The following is a 20,704-nucleotide window of genomic DNA, read 5'->3' on the forward strand; positions in this document are numbered from 1 at the left end:
AAGTTTTTACTTATTTTGTATATCTTTTTTTCCAAATAGTTCAAGAAAGACCACTACAAATGAGCAATATTTTGCACTGTTATACAAGTTAATAAATCAGAAACTGATGACATAGTGCTGTATTTTACTTCTTTATTTCTTTTTTTCAACCAAAAATGCTTTGCTCTGATTAGGGGGTACTTGAATTAAAAAATTGTTTACAATGGCGTACATCATTGAAAAAAGGTTGAGAGCCACTCCTTTAGACTGATCTGACACAAGCAAAAAAAAAAAAAGTAGTCATCCAAATACTTAGGTAAGAGGGTGTACTGTAAGTAATACATTACACTTTTACCATTAATAGTTATAACTGTCGCTGCGATTAAATGTAGTTTTGGGTGAATCCTACTGTGTATTGCCTTCGGGTTGAGGTGGGGGTCTAAGCCAGGCTCTGTGCCTCCATGCCCAGCAGCAAATCTCACTGCCCGCATCTGAGATTGTGTGTCGATACAGTGTCACCAAACACAAAAGTTAACAAGGTGTTGGGATGTCGCATGGCTGCAGTTGTGTGACCTCAAGTATGCAAAAATCCAGGAGAGCAGAAAGCCGGTAAGATGATTTTAATTTCATCAAAGTAAAAGATATAAACAGAAAGCAGTCTTGCATGGAGATGTTCCCAACATGGTTTTAACTTCGAGCACTGAGGAGTGCTCGAGTGAAACATAAATAGACCTATGTTGATTGACAGCAGCTGAGGACCGCTGCCAATCAACGGCGAGTGTGACAAAAACAGTGCTCAGCGGAGTAAACAGGAAGTATGACAAAATAAGAGCACTGAACAGGAAATAAAGTACAAAACACGAAAAACTATCAGAAAGTAAGTGACAGATCGTTACAGGACCTCCCCCTCAAGGAACAGATACCAGATGTTCCCTGGAAAAGAAAAATGGAAAAAAATGTCCACAAAGTAAGGGAGGATGGAAGGAGGATTTGGTGGAAGGTCGCCCAACCTCGTGTCCCCGCAGCCAGCGAGGGAAAGTCAGGTGGCGACGGCGCGTAGAGCGCCGCTGGAACTGGCGGGGCGGGCGGCCACGGAACAGCCACATCATTGGCCGAAAAAGAGACGAGTGCATCCCGCGAGGAGGACGCCCAGGGCACGGCCACATCCGCGGCTGACGTGGAGGCGGGCGCGCTGAAGCAGGCCCGGAGACATCAGACAAAGCGGCGGGGGCTGCAGCCAAAACAGATACCTCTGCAGGAGGCGGCTGAGGAGCCGATGTTGGTGCCGGCGTGGAAGCGGCAGACGTCATCAACGGCGTGGAAGCGGCAGACGTCATCAACGGCGTGGAAGCGGAAAACGTCATCAACGGCGTGGAAGCGGAAGAAGTCATCGGCGGCGTGAAAGCGGCAGACGTCATCGGCGGCGTGAAAGCGGCAGACGTCATCGGCGGCGTGAAAGCGGCAGACGTCATCGGCGGCGTGAAAGCGGCAGACGTCATCGGCGGCGTGAAAGCGGCAGACGTCATCGGCGGCGTGAAAGCGGCAGACGTCATCGGCGGCGTGAAAGCGGCAGACGTCATCGGCGGCGTGAAAGCGGCAGATGACGCCGGGCGAGGAGCAGCAAATGCTGGCCGAGGAATAGCGGATGCCGGCGGTGACGAAGCCCGGCGTGGTGCTGCTCTTGGCGGCGTTGGAACCGTGCGTAGTGCCGGCGTTGGAGCTCGGCGTGGAGCCGGCGTTGGGGCTCGGCGTGGAGCCGGCGTTGGGGCTCGGCGTGGAGCCGGCGTTGGGGCTCGGCGTGGAGCCGGCGTTGGGGCTCGGCGTGGAGCCGGCGTTGGGGCTCGGCGTGGAGCCGGCGTTGGGGCTCGGCGTGGAGCCGGCGTTGGGGCTAGGCGTGGAGCCGGCGTTGGGGCTAGGCGTGGAGCCGGCGTTGGAGCTGTGCGAAAGCCCGCTAGGGACGTAGATGTCTCCGTGGAAGGAGACGCTGGCGGGGATGACAGCGGTGTGTGCCTGGCTGCACCGCAGTGTATAGTGGGCCCCCCTCCACTAGGTGGCTGCCAGACACCGTTCACACATGCGGGAAAACGTGCCTGCTCGTCGGAGTCCCCCGGTGCGAAAACCAGGGACGGGCGGGAGGGGACCAGGAGGAGGGACGAAGACACGTCCCGTGCCGAGTCCCAGCAGGAGGACAAAAGCGACCTCACTGTGGGCTCCACTGGAGCTCTCGGCGAACCAAAAAAGAGAGCGGGAGCTGGCAAAAAGAGCAGCCGGGGAGCAGCCGCTGGAAGCTGCGTAGGAGCAGGGAGAAGCAGCTCAGCAGACGACGGGAAGGATGGCGGCGGCGGACGTGCCGGTCGGAGAGCCGCAGTCGGCGACGGAGCCGCAGGAGCCGCGAGACGTGAAGGAGGAGGCGGGCGCGCCGGTCGGTGAGCCGTAGCCGGCAGCGTTGCCGAGAGGGAGGATGGCGGCGGAGGACGCGCCGGTCGGAGAGCCGTAGCCGGTAGCGTTGCCGCGGGAGCCGCGAGGCATGCAGGAAGTGGCGGACGTGCTGGTCGGAGAGCCGTAGCCAGCCGTTGAGCCGAGAGGAAAGATGGCGGCGGGGGACGCGCCGGTCGGAGAGCCGAAGCCGGTGGCGTTGCCGCGGGGAGAGGGTCCGCGTCTGTAGGCTGGGACCGCACAAACCTGGCCTTCAAGTCCTCCAGGAATTGTGCGGTCCAGAACGTCGGCTGAGGATTGCCGACAGGGATTCTCGCGAGGTCACAATTTTCTGGCTCGAAGTTACTGTTGGGATGTCGCATGGCTGCAGTTGTGTGACCTCAAGTATGCAAAAATCCAGGAGAGCAGAAAGCCGGTAAGATGATTTTAATTTCATCAAAGTAAAAGATATAAACAGAAAGCAGTCTTGCATGGAGATGTTCCCAACATGGTTTTAACTTCGAGCACTGAGGAGTGCTCGAGTGAAACATAAATAGACCTATGTTGATTGACAGCAGCTGAGGACCGCTGCCAATCAACGGCGAGTGTGACAAAAACAGTGCTCAGCGGAGTAAACAGGAAGTATGACAAAATAAGAGCACTGAACAGGAAATAAAGTACAAAACACGAAAAACTATCAGAAAGTAAGTGACAGATCGTTACACAAGGTACTTCTTTAGATGAGGCTGGAAGTTTGTGTAGTGATCTGTGCTGGTAATACAACCAATAACTGAGCATTTTACCTTATTAGTCTCACCACGGACATATTTTGGTTTGCATTACAAACACGTCCCATAATATAGAAATGGCGTCTTGCGGGAAACCTCTACCTTCTATTGAGATATCGACACAATGGCAGATTACCTTACAATCATCAAAAACTCCAAACAGCTCATCTGGAATAAGGCAATATTGATTTCTTAACTTTTTGGCCCTTATGGGGATCCAAATAAACAAAAACATGTGGCAGCAGGTAAGAAAAGTGGGTTTTGCATAATATGACCCCTTTCAGCAGGGACCTTTTAGTAATAAGAACACAGTGGACAAGGGATTTGTTTGTCGGCCAGCGTAGACTGGTTGTTGACATAAGTGGTTTCATATGAAGATACGATAAGCTAGTCCATTTATCTTGTTTTTTTGTAGTTGTAGTTTTGTGTTGAATTATATACATTCCTTATTTTGAAGGATTGAAAGTCCTTACTTTTTTCATACGCTTTGAATCCTGCGGCTTATAAAACGGTGCAGCTAATTTAAGGATTTTTTTCTTTTATTTTACTAATAACTCTAATGCTTTGTATTCAACAAACAATTTCCATATTAAACTGACAGAGACACTGAAAAAGGTGTTCTATTTGTTGGGCTATGGCGCCATCTTTTGAGCGAGTTTGCTCACTGCAGGTGCTGCGGGTTGAAAATCTACTTTCGGTTTTGTGCCTTGAACCGGAAGCATATCTCATTTCATCTACTATTCTATAGCGTCTATAGCGTTTCTGTTCAAAAGGATTCACTTCATGCAAAGTTTGTAAATTTTACAATATAACCAAACCTTTTCATACTGACTAAATCATCCCATGTGAGATGTCTGTAGGATTGTTTTTTATGCATATTTGTAACTGCTATCGTGATGTAATCCAGCTAGCGTGGTTAGCATTAGCAAATATGCAAACATGTTTATGAGTGTCTGTGTTAGTATTATCAACCTACAGCAACATTCTTTTTGTATTTTTTCAGTGTCGTAAATTCACCAAAACGTCACCATGGAGTCTATTTCGCTGATAAGAGAGCAAGCTTCCGCAGCGAGTGACTCCATGACGATGACGTCTGTTTTGTTTGATCAGCCGTGTGAAAGGCACAGTTTGGAAACAGTTAAGGTATGTAAATAAACATTTCAAAAATATTTCGTACAGGCTTATAGTCTGGTGCGGCGGGTATTTTTTTTCTTCTCAAATTTGTTGTGTGCGGCTCTATAGCCTAAAATGTACGGTACGCAGTTGCAGCATTATTATTTATTTTCTTAGAAAAGTGCCCCTAATTAAAGTAACACAATAATAACAAGCATTTATAAACATACAAACCTTGTGAAACAAAGGTACAGATAATACTTAAAGGGGCTGTTTGCAACTTCCATCCATCCATTTTCTACCGCTTATTCCCTTTGGGGTCGCGGGGGGCGCTGGTGTACACCCTGGACAAGTCACCACCTCAACGCAGTGTTTGCAACTTCCTCAAAGCAAAGAATATAACAAGAAAACCACCTGCTTGCTTATATTACTATTACTGGCTTAACAGAACACATATTTTGACAATTGTCTAGGTTTTTCACAATTGCAAAGTTTATATTATACATTTTTTTTTACCTGCCCGGATAAAATGATTGGTGTTTACGTCAATCTCCTCAACACGTACGCGCAGGTAGTGCGCGCACACATACAAAAAGTAGTCATGTTGTTGTTATGATTTGAGTTGAGTTTATTTGGAACATGCAAGCATAAAACATGATACATCACAATTTCCAGTTTCTCTTTTCAACATGTTGTAAAAAGAGTAGGAGGAAGCAGAGTTTATTCAATCCTACCCCTTTTCTTTTACATAACAGTTGCTAAAACTTTTGTTCACTTCCGCTTCTCAATTTATTCACAATACACCCCATAAGTAATCCCAATAAAAATAAATAAATAATAATTGGTATTAGTACATTGTCTGTTTTCTTTGCTTAATCCATTCCATCATTTAATTCCACATACAGATATACTGAAGGTCTTAAGTGTTGTACGGGCATACAAACGTTTTAAATTACATTTTTCTCTAAGATTATATTTGGCCTCTTTTTTTGAGAAGAATTGTTGTAGCGGGTAGCGGGTAATAGTTTGCTTTGTGTATCATTTTAGCTGTTTGTAAATTCACTACACTGCAAAAACTGACATCTAAGTAGGATTAAATATCTCAAATAAGGGTGATATTTGCTTATTTTCTGTCTGATAAGATCATTCTTCTCACTAAGCAGATTTTATGTTCGAGTGTTTAATTTGTTTTAAGTGTTTTGGTCCTAAATGATCTCAGTAAGATATTACAGCTTGTTGCTGAGATTTGATGACCTAAATTGAGTAAAACATGCTTGAAACCAGAATATCCTGTGTTGCAAAGCTGTGTCATCAGCACTCACAATTTTAAAGTAATAATTTCTTATTTCAAGCATGTAAAAAAAAAAATCATGACTGACACAATTGTGTCTCATAATAAAACAGATGACCGCCAAATTGACTTTGCTGTTTTATTTTCAATGAAACAACAGAAAATATGTACTCATATAGTAGTACAGTTGTTATTAGTGAGAATATACCTATTTTAAGGTATTTTTGGGTTCATTGAGGTTAGCTAATTTTACTTGTTTTTGAAAGTCTGGACAAGCCAAATGTTCTTGTTCTATTGGCAGATAATTTTGCTTAGTTCAAAGAAAATACCCCTCATTTTTGTATTTTTTTTTTTCTTGTGTTTGAACACCAATTTTTTGCAGTGTATGTCATGGAATTTCGGTATCTTTGATTTAATTAATAAAGGGTATGTATGAGAGAACACATTCAATGACAGCTAACCGTAGCTATCAAAATTGTGATTATTAGCTAACAAGACCCACAGCTAATGCGCGTACATGTGTGTGTTTGTATTTACGTCATTACGTACAAGAAGCCGTGAGATGGCAGGATGTTCTGTGTGAAATACAATGGGAAGTTGGCGCCCTCGAGGCATCTGTGTAAATGTTGCAAACAGCCCCTTTAACACCTGATATAGGCCCATGTTTACACTTACCATAAATCCTGCTGCACAGATGCATGCTCCATTGCTGCCATCACAATCTGCTCCATTGGCACAAGCACACAATTGTTTACAGGCTTCTCCGTGGAAACCTGGTGGACACGTCTCGTTGCAGTACAATCCCGTCCATCCCGCCGCACAGGTGCATTCTCCTGACAAAGGGTGACAGCTGGGAACAAGCATAGTAAGTACAAGGTTGACAATAAATACCTTGTCAAATTCAGGATTTAAACTTAATACATGATCACAATGTGTTGACATCCATAATCTTGATCTACTGTATATTGAGAAGATAAAACCTCACAGACTGTAGTTCTGTGACAGTAATAGCATGACAACATGAATACAGGACACAATGATTGCACAAACTACAATAATTGGGGACTGTACCAATCTGCTTTTATGACCTCAGTCGAAGCAGAAAGCAAAAATGTGCCCACATATGCGGTCCTCTCCAAGGTTTCTCAGAGTCACTGTCACCGACGTCCCACTGGGGTGAGTTTTTCCTTGCCCTCCAGTGGGCTCTGTACTGCGGATGTCGTTGTGGTTTGTGCAGTCCTTTGAGACACTTGTGATTTAGGGCTATATAAATAAACATTGATTGATTGATTGAACTTCCAGTCCTAGTTAGTAGCATTAGCTTATAGCCAGAAATTGACATAACATTGTTTACCAAATACTGGAACAAAGACAAAGAGTGCGAAGGAGAGTGCTGGGAAGAAGAACTGGATGATATTCCTCTAATTCAGTGGTTCTCAACCTTTTTTCAGTGATGTACCCACAGTGAACATGTTTTTAATCCATGTACCCCCTAATCAGAGCAAAGCATTTTTGGTTGAAAAAAAGAGATAAAGAAGTAAAATACAGCACTATGTCATCAGTTTCTGATTTATTAAATTGTATAACAGTGCAAAATATTGCTCATTTTTAGTGGTCTTTCTTGAACTATTTGGAAAAAAATATGTAAAAATAACTAAAAACTTGTTGAAAAATAAACAAGTGATTCAATTATAAATAAAGATTTCTCCTCATAGAAGTAATCATCAACTTAAAGTGCCCTCTTTGGGGATTGTAATAGAGATCCATCTGGATTCATGAACTTAATTCTAAACATTTCTTCACAAAAAAAGAACTCTTTGACATCAATATTTATGGAACATGTCCACAAAAATGAATATTGCATTGTTGCATTTCTTTTCTCAGTTTATGAACTTACATTCATATTTTGTTGAAGTATTATTCAATGAATATATTTATAAAGCTGAATTGTTGCTATTTTTAGAATATTTAAAAAAAAAATCTCACGTACCCCTTGGCATACCTTCAAGTACCCCCAGGGGTACGCGTACCCCTATTTGAGAACCACTGCTCTAATTAATGAAATACAGTAAATAATTCCAAACACGATTAACATTAGTGGAGCTGACTTGGAGAGAGAGTTTATGCGTCACACTCCTGGTCTGCACCATACTGAGGCAGAACGAGTATATAACGCCAGCAAAAGGTGTTAAAATAATATTTAAATGGAAGACGTGTATCCATAGAAAATATGAAGTAGCTGCTGATGGTGTGTTTGATTGAGAAGCAGCTTGAGGGAGAAACCGTGGAAGTTCACTCTCCAAGGTAAATGCGACACATTATGATGACATTACTCTGTAAATCAACTGTACTTGTTTGTAGTACATTCCAATTATTTTATTACATACAACATTTATCATCTAAAAGTTATTTAAAAGGCATGTTACATATTGAAATTAGTTGGTGATGCTGTTTTGTAAAATTAGATTTTCGATGTACCAGTTTTTTGAGGTACAACCTGCGTCACAGAACCAATTAAACTTCTATCCCAAAGTACCACTGATTTGGTTCTCCACATACGTCTTCAGGTGGCTGATAACTTGAGCTATATAACGAACTATAATTGGGAATTATGTAATGGTATTCCTAATGAGTGTATTTATTTAGATCTTTTAGGTATAGCTTCCAGTGGTAATTTATTACTGCCTGGTGTGACTTATGTACATACTTGCCAACCTTGAGACCTCCGAATTTGGGAGAAGGGTGGGTTGAGGTGGATGTGGTTGGTGGTAGCGGGGGTGTATAGTGTTCACTGCAAAAAGTCAGTGTTCAAAAACAAGAAAAAAAATACAAAAATGAGGGGTATTTTACTTGAACTAGGAAAAATTATCTGCCAATAGAACAAGAAAATTTGGCTTGTCAAAACTTTCTAAAACAAGTAAAATTAGCTAACCTCAATGAACCCAAAAATACCTTAAAATAAGAATATTCTCACTAATAACAAGTGTACTTTTCATGGTAGAAAAAAATATGAGACCTTTTTGCTCGATATGTTGAAAAATATTCTTAAATTAGGTAAATTGTAATTTTCCTGAAGGAACTCTCCTGACGGAATAAATAAAGTACTATCTAATCTAAATGCTAGTGCCATTATCTTGACATAATGATATGGGCTCACCATTACATTTCTTGAAACCAGCAAACTTATGCTACAAACACGCCAAGTGTGTGCTCTTTCAGTCAATTAGTGTGCATATATACAGCCCGGCCCCCGGACATAAAAATTGTTATTGTATTTTTGAAGAATTTATCTGAATTTGCATGAACTATTTCTGTTCAAAATTGTTACAAATGTCACAAGTGAAATGTTTAAATATTATCTGTCCGTTTACTGCACTGTGCCAACTGTACTACTATATGAGTACATATTTTCTATTGTGTCATTGAAAATAAAACAGCAAAGTCCATTTGGCTGTCTTCTGTTTTAATTATGAGACAAAATTGTGTCAAAGTCATGATTTTATTTTCATGTTTGAAATAAGAAATTATTATTTAAAAAATGGTTTTCTACTTGTGAGTGATGATGATACAGCTTTACAACAGTTAATATTCTAGTTTCAAGCATGTTTTACTCAATATAGGTCATCAAATCTCAGCAACAAGCTGTAATACTTAAAACAAGTAAAACATACAACATAAAATCTGCTTAGTGAGAAGAATGATCTTATCAGACAGAAAATAAGCAAATATCACCCTTGTTTGAGATGTTGAATATTACTTAGATTTGAGTTTTTGCAGTGTAGCGTCCCGGAAGAGTTAGTGCTGCAAGGGTATGGGTATTTGTTCTGTTGTGTTTATGTTGTGTTAAGGTACGGAAATGTGTTTTTCATTCTTGTTTGGTGTGGGTTCACAAGTTGTATTTTGATGAAAATCATGTCTCAAATTTAGTATTTCACAAGTAAGCCGTGTAATAAACGGGATAACATTGAGTGATTTGTAAGAAATTCGGGACTCTCCCAGAAAAATCTGAGAGGCTTGGCAAGTATGGTTATGTATGCTATTTCACTTGTCTTAAGCATTGCGGCACGTCAAATGTTCTTGTTCTGTATGTCAAAAAAGGAAGACCATGTTTGTTGTTCCCCCCTCACCTCTGCAACAGCTTACATCATTCTATCCATCCATTTCATCCTCGCTCATCCATTCGGACAGGACACTGGCCGAGAGTGGAGTCGGCTGTCTTGGTTGCTTTGTTGGGTCTGCTCCTGTCTCTGGCCATGCTCCCTCCACCCCAGCGGACGATGGCGTGGAACACCGCAGAGGCCACCACAGTGGATATGTTTCTTTTACTTTTTATTCATAGCTGTATGTAGAAGTGTCTGGTTGTATCTGCTGCTTTAATGTCTTTAATTTCCTCTGTGTTCTTTGATGTTTGATGTTTCCCTCTTACAACATGTAAGAGGGATGTGTACTATGGCTATGATTTGTTTTTTTCTCTTGGCCTCAGTCTGCACCCCCTCTCCAGGGCCCAGGCTAAGACCGATTTTTTTATTTTATTTTAATCTTCTATTTTTTTTTTCTCCCATTCCCCCCTTCTTGTTTACCTGTATCTCACCTTTTTTGTAAGGGGCGCTGGAAACCGGCAGACCCGTCAGCGATACTGTTCTGTCTCCCTGTAATGTTTGTCTGATCTTGAATGGGATTGTGCTGAAAATTTTAATTTTCCTGAAGGAACTCTCCTGACGGAATAAATAAAGTACTATCTAATCTAATCTAATTTTCTACCGCTTGTCCCTTTTGGGGTCGCGGGGGGTGCTGGAGCCTATCTCAGCTGCATTTGGGCGGAAGACTGGGTACACCCTGGACAAGTCGCCACTGTGCTGCCCTAACAGCTTACAGTCTTGTGGAAATACTTCTTAAATAATGTTGTGTGTATGTGTGAGGATTCTTGTTCAACATTTGTGAGTTGGAAAGGCATTGATGTGAGATAAGGCCTGCTGGCTCACGATCTTTGATGTACTTCATCGAAAATACAATTATTTTTTGATTAAGGACTGAGTTACGTAGGTTTTGTATTGTCATGGGGGGGGAAAAAGCAACTATTCAGTTCCCGTCAGTCCTGTCAAAATGTCCTTGAGCAAGTTATTCCTGATGCAGCAGTATTGATTTAAAAGCTCCTGCCGTTAATCTAATTCATTTTTTGTGTGTCTTTCCTACATGTCATGAATGAAGCTGACCTCCTATTCATCACTGAATTCTGGATTCAATCATTACATGTCTGGCTTACCTTTAAAATTCTTATTTATGAGATGTTCGTGGAACAAGCTTCCATCATAATCAAATCGGCTCTTGTGTTTAAAACACTATGAATGTTAGGTTGCTTTCTCTGGGTAACCTTGGTTCTCTGAGAACCGAGTGAAGTATTTCAACGGTGACCAATCAATCAGTAATTTCAGATGGAGGCTCCCTTCCTAAACCTTACATGTGCTGACCAAACATTCCCATAGCTAAGATGGCTGAAATAGTACCCAAATAATTCTTAATGGTTAAAAATATCCCATCGTTTCAAATTAATTACATCGGGAATCACAATATGACAGAAGACTCAAAAGGAATGACATCACCTCCCGCCCTAATGAACAGCTGTGGGTTTCTGCTGACACAGAGTCATGGGACACCTCGGACTGAGACGATGCTGCAGGTCTAGCAGCAAGAAGTACTACACCCCTCATGCAGTGGTGATTTAAAAAGTTCAGCCCAGTGAAACATCCCACAAAGACGATCCTAAATGAGAAATTGTTGTACCAGAATTTTGAAATTATTGTGTTTTGAGGAAAATTGTCATACATACACAATTTTTTAGCAAACAGTGTATAATGTTGCTTGTAATGTAGTTTTACCATTAAATAAAACTAAAAGCACTGTGGTATAAAAGTTGCTACTAGCTGTAAACTAGCTTTTTTGTTTGTTTGTTTTTTTAAATTGATTTTAACTCTGTACACTGCTGCTGGAATTTTAATTTTCCTGAAGGAACTCTCCTGAAGGAACTCTTCTGAAGGAATCAATAAAGTACTATCTATCCATCTATCTATCTATCTAAAGGGGCGTGTGACTGATGTAATGCACAACATCCGAGGCAGTGCATGATGGATCCTGTTTGGGTTTCATTTTGGGAATTATTGCCATCTATCCATCCATCCATCTTATTTCGCTTATCCGAGGACGGGTCGCGGGGGCGGCAGACCTAAACAAGGAGGCCCAAACTTTCCTCTCCCCAGTCACTTCATCCAGCTCTTCCCGGGGGATCCCGAGGCGTTCCCAGGCCAGCTGGGAGACATAGTTTTCTAAACGTGTCCTGGGTCTTCCCCGTGGCCTCCTTCCGGTTGGACGTGCCCTAAATACTTCCCTCAGGAGGCGTTCGGGTGGCATCTTGACCAGATACCCGAAACGCCTCATCTGGCTCCTCTCCATGTGGAGGAGCAGCGCCTTTACTTTGAGCTCCTCCCGGATGGCAGAGGTTCTCGCCCTATCTCTAAGGGAGAGCCCTGCCACCAGATGGTGGAAACTCATTTCCGGGCGAGAACCATGGACTCGGACTTGGAGGTGCTGATTCTCATCCCAGTACCTACACACTCGGCTGCAAACCGATCCAGTGAGAGCTGAAGATCCTGGCCAATCAGGACCACATCATCTGCAAAAAGCAGAGACCTAATCCTGCAGCCACCAAACCGGATCCCCTCAACGCCCTGACTGCGCCTAGAAATTCTGTCCATAAAAGTTATAAACAGAGTCGGTGACAAAGGGCAGGCTTGGCGGAACCCAACCCTCACTGGAAACGTGTCCGACGTATTGCCGGCGATGCGGACCAGGCTCTGACACTGATCGTACAGGGAGCGGACCGCCACAATCAGACAGTCCGTTACCCCATACTCTCTGAGCACTCCCCACAGGACTTCCCGAGGGACATGGTCGAATGCCTTCTCCAAGTCCACAAAGCACATGTAGACTGGTTGGGCAAACTCCCATGCACCCTCAAAAACCCTGCCGAGAGTACAGAGCTGGTCCACAGTTCCACGAACAGGACGAAAACCACACTGTTTATTCCTGAATCCGAGATTTGACTATCCGGCGTAGCCTCCTCTGTAGTACACCTGAATAGACCTTACCGGGAAGGCTGAGGGAATTATTGATGGGACAAAAGTTAATATACAACTGCGCTAATTATCGTTCCTCTGGCAGCGCTGGCGGTAATATGCACACCTCCGTAGTTTATATAAGAGGTTGGGCCTGCCCCTCATGTCAAAGACAATTGGTCTCAGGATAGATGTGGCGGATTTCTGGGATTGACCATGCCAGAAGGTAGCTCACATATGGAGATACTGAGCAAGGTTTGAAAGAGAACACACATATACGGTACTTCATGTATAATGTCATGTGTTTGAGCACCTGAGTGTGTTTGCAGTCTTGCAGGGGCAGTCGTTGTCACAAAACAGTCCATACAAGCCAGCTGGGCAAAAGCGGTCCTGGCAGCTTGGACCCTTGAAGCCCTCGCTGCAAAGACAGGCGCCGTTGATGTGGTAGCACTTGGCTCCATTCCAGCAGTCACATTTATGAGCACACTGTGGTCCATAGGCACCAACTGGACACTCATCTTGGCACCTGTGCGAAGGCAACATTTAAATAAGTTATAATAATACAAGTAATTAACAATCACAAATGAGTTAGAAACTCCAAAATATATATACATTTAATTGTCAATACAGGGGACGGCATGGCGCAGTGGTAGAGTGGCCGTGCGCAACCCAAGGGTCCCTGGTTCAATCCCCACCTAGTACCAACCTCGTCACGTCCGTTGTGTCCTGAGCAAGACACTTCACCCTTGCTCCTGATGGGTGCTGGTTAGCGCCTTGCATGGCAGCCCCCTCCATCAGTGTGTGAATGTGTGTGTGAATGGGTAAATGTGGAAGTAGTGTCAAAGCGCTTTGAGTACCTTGAAGGTAGAAAAGCGCTATACAAGTACAACCCATTTATTATTTATTTATAATTAATAGTGAAATAATAGTATGATAGTATAATAGTATGATGATTTTCTACTTTTCTGTCTCCAAAATAAATCTCAACGGGACTTTATGTAAAACTGTTATCAAGTTTTGGGAAACTAAAATAAAACACATTCAAGTAAACAATTAAACATTTTCATATATGACATTCTAACAAAACAATTGTTAGAATAGATGACAACATATGTTGCTCCAAAACCTTTATGGACCATTCAGCATTAATGGTGCCTTCACAGATGTGTAAGTTACCCATGTCTTGGGCACTAATACAGCCCCATATCATCACACATGCTGGCTTTTGAAATTTGCGCCTGTAACAATCCGGATGTTTATTTTTCTCTTTGTTCCGGAGGACACCACGTACACAGTTTCCAAATATAATTTGAAATATGGACTCGTCAGACCACAGAACACTCTTCCACTTTGCATCAGTCCATCTTAGATGAGCTCGGGCCCGGCAAAGCCAGCAGCTTTCCTTGGTGTTGTTGATAAATGGGTTTTGCTTTGCATAGCAGAGTTTTAACTTGCACTTACAGATGTAGCGACCAACTGTAGTTACTGACAGTGGTTTTATGAAGTGTTCCTGAGCCCATGTGGTGATATCCTTTACACACTGATGTCGCTTTTTGACGCAGTACCGCCTGAGGGCTCAAAGGTCCGTAACATCATCGCTTACGTGCAGTGATTTTTCCAGATTCTCTGAACCTTTTGATGACTTTACGGACTGTAGATGGTAAAATCCCTAAATTCCTTGCAATAGCTCTTTGAGAAATGTTGTTCTAAAACTGTTCGACAATTTGCTTACAAATTGGTGACCGTCACCCCATCCTTGTTTGTGAATTACTTAGCATTTCACGGAAGCTGCTTTTATACCCAATCATGGCACCCACCTATTACCAATTAGCCTGCACACTTGTGGGATGTTCCAAATATATGTTTGATGAGTATTTCTCAACTTTATCAGTATTTATTGCCACCTTTCCTAATTTCTTTGTCACATGTTGCTGGCATTAAATTCTAAAGTAAATGACTATTTGCAAAAAAAAAAATGTTTATCAGTTTGAACATCAAATATGTTGTCTTTGTAGCATATTCAACTGAATATGGGTTGAAAATTATTTGCAAATCACTGTATTCCGTTTATATTTACATCTTACACAATCTCCCAACTCATATGGAAAGGGAGTTTGTACAGTATATATATCCATCCATCCATTTTCTACCGCTTATTCCCTATATATATATATATATATATATATATACATATATATTAGGGGTGTAACGGTACGTGTGTACCCAACAAGTTTCCACACGGACATATTAAGTAGTGTACCGCACGTTGTACAAACAATGCACACCGAGGCAAAACACACGGCATGCTAGCAGCGACCAGGCTACAATAGACTGACCAAACCTCCTCTGATGGAGTTTCTTAAATGCCTCAAATGTCCAGCATTTTAAGTTAGGGTTGCGTGTATTTTCAATGTATGTTCGTGGTTGAGAAGGGGTTAAAAACAAAACAAATTGTGCACGCAGGAGCATTCGTGAGGGAGGGGCAGAGACAGAGAGAGCGAGAGCGTTATGATAAACGTGCATGCGTCGCAAGGCTCTGCTTTTTATCCATAGATTTATCAGATTTAATTTTTTTTCTGGCACATTCTAAAAATACTATTAAAATAAACAAAAACATAACAAAAATGAAATAAAAAAGCTTAAAAGTTAAATGTAATTTAGAAAAAGTTGCAATGCTGACTAATAAACAAAAATACGTTGTTTTTTCTTTCAAACTGATAGCTCAAAACATAATATTGAATCAAAATCAATGCTATTATGAATTATTGACTTATTCAAGGTTCCCATTACTTCACATCAAATATTCGACTAAGAAAAATATTTTTGGTGGAAGATTTTGCAAATTAGGTAAATAACCAAAAAATGTATATTTTGTTGTTTTCTTACTGTACCGAAAATGAACCGAACCGTGACTTCTAAACCGAGGTACGTACCTAACCGAAATTTTTGTGTACCGTTTCACCCCTAATATATATATATATATATATATATATATATATATATATATATATATATATATATATATATATATATATATTATGTGGCTCCTGGGTCAAAAAGGTTGGAGTACCCCTGCAGTAGACCAACATGGGTGGCAATCATTAAGAAATAGTCATAGATAGATAGATAGATAAATAGATAGATAGATAGATAGATAGATAGATAGATAGATAGATAGATAGATAGATAGATAGATAGATAGATAGATAGATAGATAGATAGTGCTTTATTGATTCCTTCAAGAAAGTTCCTTCAGGAAAATTAAAAATAGTGCAAGGCGTGAATATTGTAGTGACAGAAACTCCTTTGTCAGTGTATCGAGACACCATCCAAAACAGGCATCAGTCACTCTCAGTTACCTTTCAAAAAGCTAATGTGATGTGTGGAGAGACGGAGCCGACGAGCTGACAGCGGGCTAGGACAAATGGCTGTCCTACCCAAGATGGAGGCCAGGAGGCGGAGCATGCAGCAGAGAGGAGAGGCGTGGCACGCTTGGAGCTACACTGCAGCCATCAGAGTCAGGTGCGTAAGCCACACACCTGCCCTCAATCCCAGCATCTGCTCCTACAGTTTAAAAGGGGAGAAGGAGGAGCGATCGGGGGACAAGTAGGAGAACCAGGAGAAAGCCCTAGAGAGTGACAACAACCAAGAGCGAGCCGAAGACAACAGCGAGGACACAGCCGATCAAGGAGCGAGAGAGGAGCGAGCAGGAAGGAACGGAGCAGCTGAAAAGTGATCCGACGAAAAGACAAGCTGTTATTGAAAAATAAAGAGAGTCAAACCTGCTCAGCGATGTCATTCCTCAATGATCCATGCAATCCACATGATGGCGGCAAGAAGCCGTTCACAGTGGCGCCGAAGGTGGGAGGATCATCGGAGGCGAGGGAGGACAATTTCCTCTGGGCGTTGGTCGGCGCGTGCAGCAAATTGGCGGCAAGCAGTCAAACAAATTGTCATCTCATGCAGGCGCTGGCGGACAAGATGGGGGAGGCGGCGAGTGCCCCCCAACAGAAGTAGTCAAGAAGGACGACAGTGAAGTCTCGGTGGAAACATCACACCTGGAAGGCGGGGCTGGACAGGCGGCAGTGGCGTGGGCAGACCGGCAGGGCGAGCTGTCGGCTAAAGAGAGGGAGGCAACGCTGAGGAAGGCTGCGGGACCCACTTCTGCGCCCCGCCGTCGTCTCGTCCCGCGAAGGGGGGGGGGGGTCAAAAGGTCCAAATCCACCCGGCAGGATGAAGAAAAAGAAGAAGTTAAAGAAACTCAAGAAATTGAGAAATAAAAGATGAAGAGGGGCATGGTGATGATGATGATGGCGAGGAAGTCCATGGTGATGATGAGGATGACGAGGAAGACCATGGTGATGATGATGATGACGAGGAAGACCATGGTGATGATGAGGATGACGAGGAAGACCATGATGATGATGATGATGATGAAGAGGAGGATGGTGAGGATGAACCGGAGCATGATGATGATGAGGAGGACAAAGAGGACAAGGAAAAAGTCAAAGAAATTGAAGTTCGTGAAGACAAAGGAAAAGCGAAGACAAAAAAGACAAACGGCCGGGACAGTTTTTTTCCCGCTCCTTTAAAAGATGGGGGGGAGCCCGGCTTCAAACTGGCGGTGGAGGTATGTGGAGAGACGGAGCCAACGAGCCGACAGCGGGCTAGGAAAAATGGCTGTCCTACCCGAGATGGATGCCAGGAGGCGGAGCATGTAGCAGAGAGGAGAGGCGTGGCACGCTTGGAGTGACACTGCAGCCATCAGAGTCAGGTGCGTAAACCACACACCTGCTCTCAATCCCGGCATCTGCTCCTACAGTTTAAAAGGGGAAAAAGAGGAGCGATCGCGGGAGAAGTAGGAGAACCAGGAGAAAGACCTAGAGAGCGACAAAGACCAAGAGCAAGCCGAAGACAACAGCGAGGACACAGCCGATCAAGGAGCGAGCAGGAAGGAATGGAGCAGCTGAAAAGTGATCCGACGAAAAGACAAGCTGTTATTGAAAAATAAATCGAGTCAAACCTGCTCAGCGATGTCATTCCTCAATGATCCATGCAACCCACACGATGGCAGCAAGAAGCCGTTCACATGATGGTTATCAGACTTTGCATAACATATCACAAAGATGATGAATAGTGCTTCATCTCAACAAGGATTCCAAACTATTTCATCAACTACAGCGAGCCAACCTTTTTACTCTCACCACTGACTATGGAGTGCATTCACATCCATATAAGAGCGAAGGGCTCCACATTATGCAGACTCCCTCAGCAACACTCAAGGGCAGCGCTAACAAAAAGACTGCATGGACTGGTATGAGTAGTACTGAAGTACTGCCAGTACTTGCATACAGAGAAAGGTTACGAAGGTTCAAATACCCTTAACAAGAACCCACATTACAAGAGCGCACTTACACTAGTCGAAGATATGGCTAGTGCAAAGATGGCAACCTTTACAATCCAAAGATACATTTTGTTCCCTCTTTCACTGGAAAAACCAGCAACTCTGGAGCTGCAAAAAATAACACAATTTCTGAACATTTTAATCCTTTTTAGGAAATATAACAAACACAGTTGCAATGCGCATATCTAATAGATGCCAATTAGTCAGACCGCTGGAATTCCTTCATGTATTATGTACTGCACTGCAGAGCGAGGCCATCGCCTATTTCTAAACTGCGACATATTGTCTGAACCCCCTTCCTACAGTACATCCAGTTTGCAAGTAAGCCAGCAAAGGAGTCTGTCCATGCAGAATTTTCCTCTGAGGTTTTTATTTTTTGGGATGTTCAGTATCTATGGTTAGCTTTCCCCGGAGGCCCAGGTGGGAAACTATCGCTTATGTCTCAGTCACCACACACACACGCACGCACGCACGCACGCACGCACGCACGCACGCACGCACGCACGCACGCACGCACGCACGCACGCACACACACACACACACACACACACACACACACACACACACACACACACACACACACACACACACACACACACACGCACACACACACACACACACACACACACACACTTGCTTTCTTGATGCTCATCCACTCAGCATGGATGCATTAATGGTTTTGCAAAAAGTTGGAAACTCTTGTCAAAGGTGCAGATTTCCTGCACACCAGGGAGTCTCCGAGCTCAGCAAAGAGAGCAACAACAAGGAGGCGGGGCTCGTGCGAGCGCACTGATCTGCGCCCAACAACTGGAAGAGGTGTAGGCCATTGTCTGCACACACCCTTGCATGCGTGCAACATTGAGTAAGATTGTAGCATAGAGTCAAAGAATGACTTTATCGTGATCATTCCTTGTAAGTTCTGAAACTGATCGACTTCATAATACAAATAAACAAAAATACCCCAATAATCCAAGGTAAAAAACCCGGGGCACATTTTCATCCTTGAGATGATTGTACCTTTATAGACACATATGTGGTGGACGTGGCCTGCGCACCTACAGCGAAGCGGGGTGTGGCAGAACTGGCTTCGAGATTAGCGACAGGTGAGTGAATGACACAGCTGAGGGTGCTTGTCTAATCACCTGTCGCTCTGTTGAAGGCAGCAGTCGTGAAGGAGAGTTTGGTGGATGGCGGAGCACGAGCAAAAAAAACAAAAAACAGAGCAGCTGAACATAAGACGACCACCAAAGTCGGACTTTCCAGAAGCACCAGAAGTTCAGTCATATTCCGTGTACTTCTTGGCCGAGCAAAGACACTTGCTGAAAAGCACAAGAGAAAGACTTTATTGCAAAATAAAACAGTGTTGTAATCCGGAAACTGAACTGTCATGTCAGTGCTTGGTGGTCCGAGGAACCCAGAGGAAGGAAGCCTCCACAGCATATTAAATACATGTCATTGAATTATTGCAAGTACACAGTTTATTTTAGTTTACCCAAAATAAGACCAGAAATAACAGAGGTGGCACCAAGTCATTGTTTTGCAAGTCACAAGTAAGTCTCAAGTCTTTGCCCTCAAGTCTCAAGTCAAGTCCCGAGTCAAGACAGGCAAGTCCGGAGTCAAGTCCAAAGTCAAGACTGGAAAGTCTCAAGTCAAGTCCCAAGTCCTGCATTTTGAGTTTCGAATCCTTTCAAGTCCTTTTAACCACAGACTAATATATTTTATTCTTCGTTGGTTTTTCTGCGATTTGATTGGATGAATGCTGTGGGGTGAAAACAACGTAGATCTAATTTGATTGGCTATTTTACTGAGAGCACACACACTGACAGACACACACGCTGACAGGCAGCAAACGTAAACGGAAGACACAAAGCACTCCGGAATAACTTTTTGATCTTTGGGTTGGGGAAAATAGCAAGTCTTGTCAAGTCAAAAGGGTCAAGTCCAAGTAGAGCCACAAGTCATTTATGTTAAAGTCTAAGTCGAGTTGCAAGTCTCTTTACATTTTATCAAGTCGAGTCTAAAGTCATCAAAGTAAAGCTGCTGCTGCTCCTCCACATCAAGAGGAGCCAGATGAGGTGGTTCGGTCATCTGGTCAGGATGCCACCCGACTGCCTCCCTAGGGAGGTGTTTAGGGCACGTCCAACCGGTAGGAGGACACCCGACTGCCTCGCTAGGGAGGTGTTTAGGGCACGTCCAACCGGTAGGAGGACACGGGGAAGACCCAGGACACGTTGGGAAGACTAAGTCTCCCGGCTGGCCTGGGAAGTCCTCAGTATCCCCCGGGAAGAGCTGGACGAAGTGGCTGGGGAGAGGAAAGTCTGGGCTTCCCTGCTTAGGCTGCCGCTGTAACCCTTTTTTACCGGGAAATGTTTCTTATTTTCAAATACAAATGTAGACAGGTATGATAATGTCTTATCATACCTGTCTACATTTGTATGATAATGTCTTATCATACCTGTCTACATTTGTATTTGAAAATAAGAAACATTTCCCGGTAAAAAAGGGTTACAGCGGCAGCCTAAGCAGGGAAGCCCAGACTTTCCTCTCCCCAGCCACTTCGTCCAGCTCCTCCCGGGGGATACTGAGGACTTTCCTCCAACGTCTC

The 20,704-nt window shown here is 43.4% G+C and overlaps 1 protein-coding gene across 4 annotated transcripts in view; it reads right to left on the bottom strand.

Moving 5' to 3' along the window:
* Window positions 1–20,704, bottom strand: part of LOC133542931 (multiple epidermal growth factor-like domains protein 11) — a 445,750-nt gene that overhangs the window by 93,842 nt on the left and 331,204 nt on the right. For all 4 annotated transcript variants that reach the window (XM_061887206.1, XM_061887204.1, XM_061887205.1 and 1 more), the window contains exons 9-10: window positions 13,009–13,221; window positions 6,262–6,436 (exon numbers count right to left, since the gene is read on the bottom strand). In XM_061887206.1, coding sequence (XP_061743190.1) covers window positions 6,262–6,436; window positions 13,009–13,221 — 388 coding nt within the window. The remainder of the gene's footprint in view (window positions 1–6,261; window positions 6,437–13,008; window positions 13,222–20,704) is intronic.

The sequence above is a fragment of the Nerophis ophidion genome, linkage group LG25 (genome assembly GCF_033978795.1).
Source record: "Nerophis ophidion isolate RoL-2023_Sa linkage group LG25, RoL_Noph_v1.0, whole genome shotgun sequence".
Classification (NCBI taxonomy): Eukaryota; Metazoa; Chordata; class Actinopteri; order Syngnathiformes; family Syngnathidae; genus Nerophis; species Nerophis ophidion.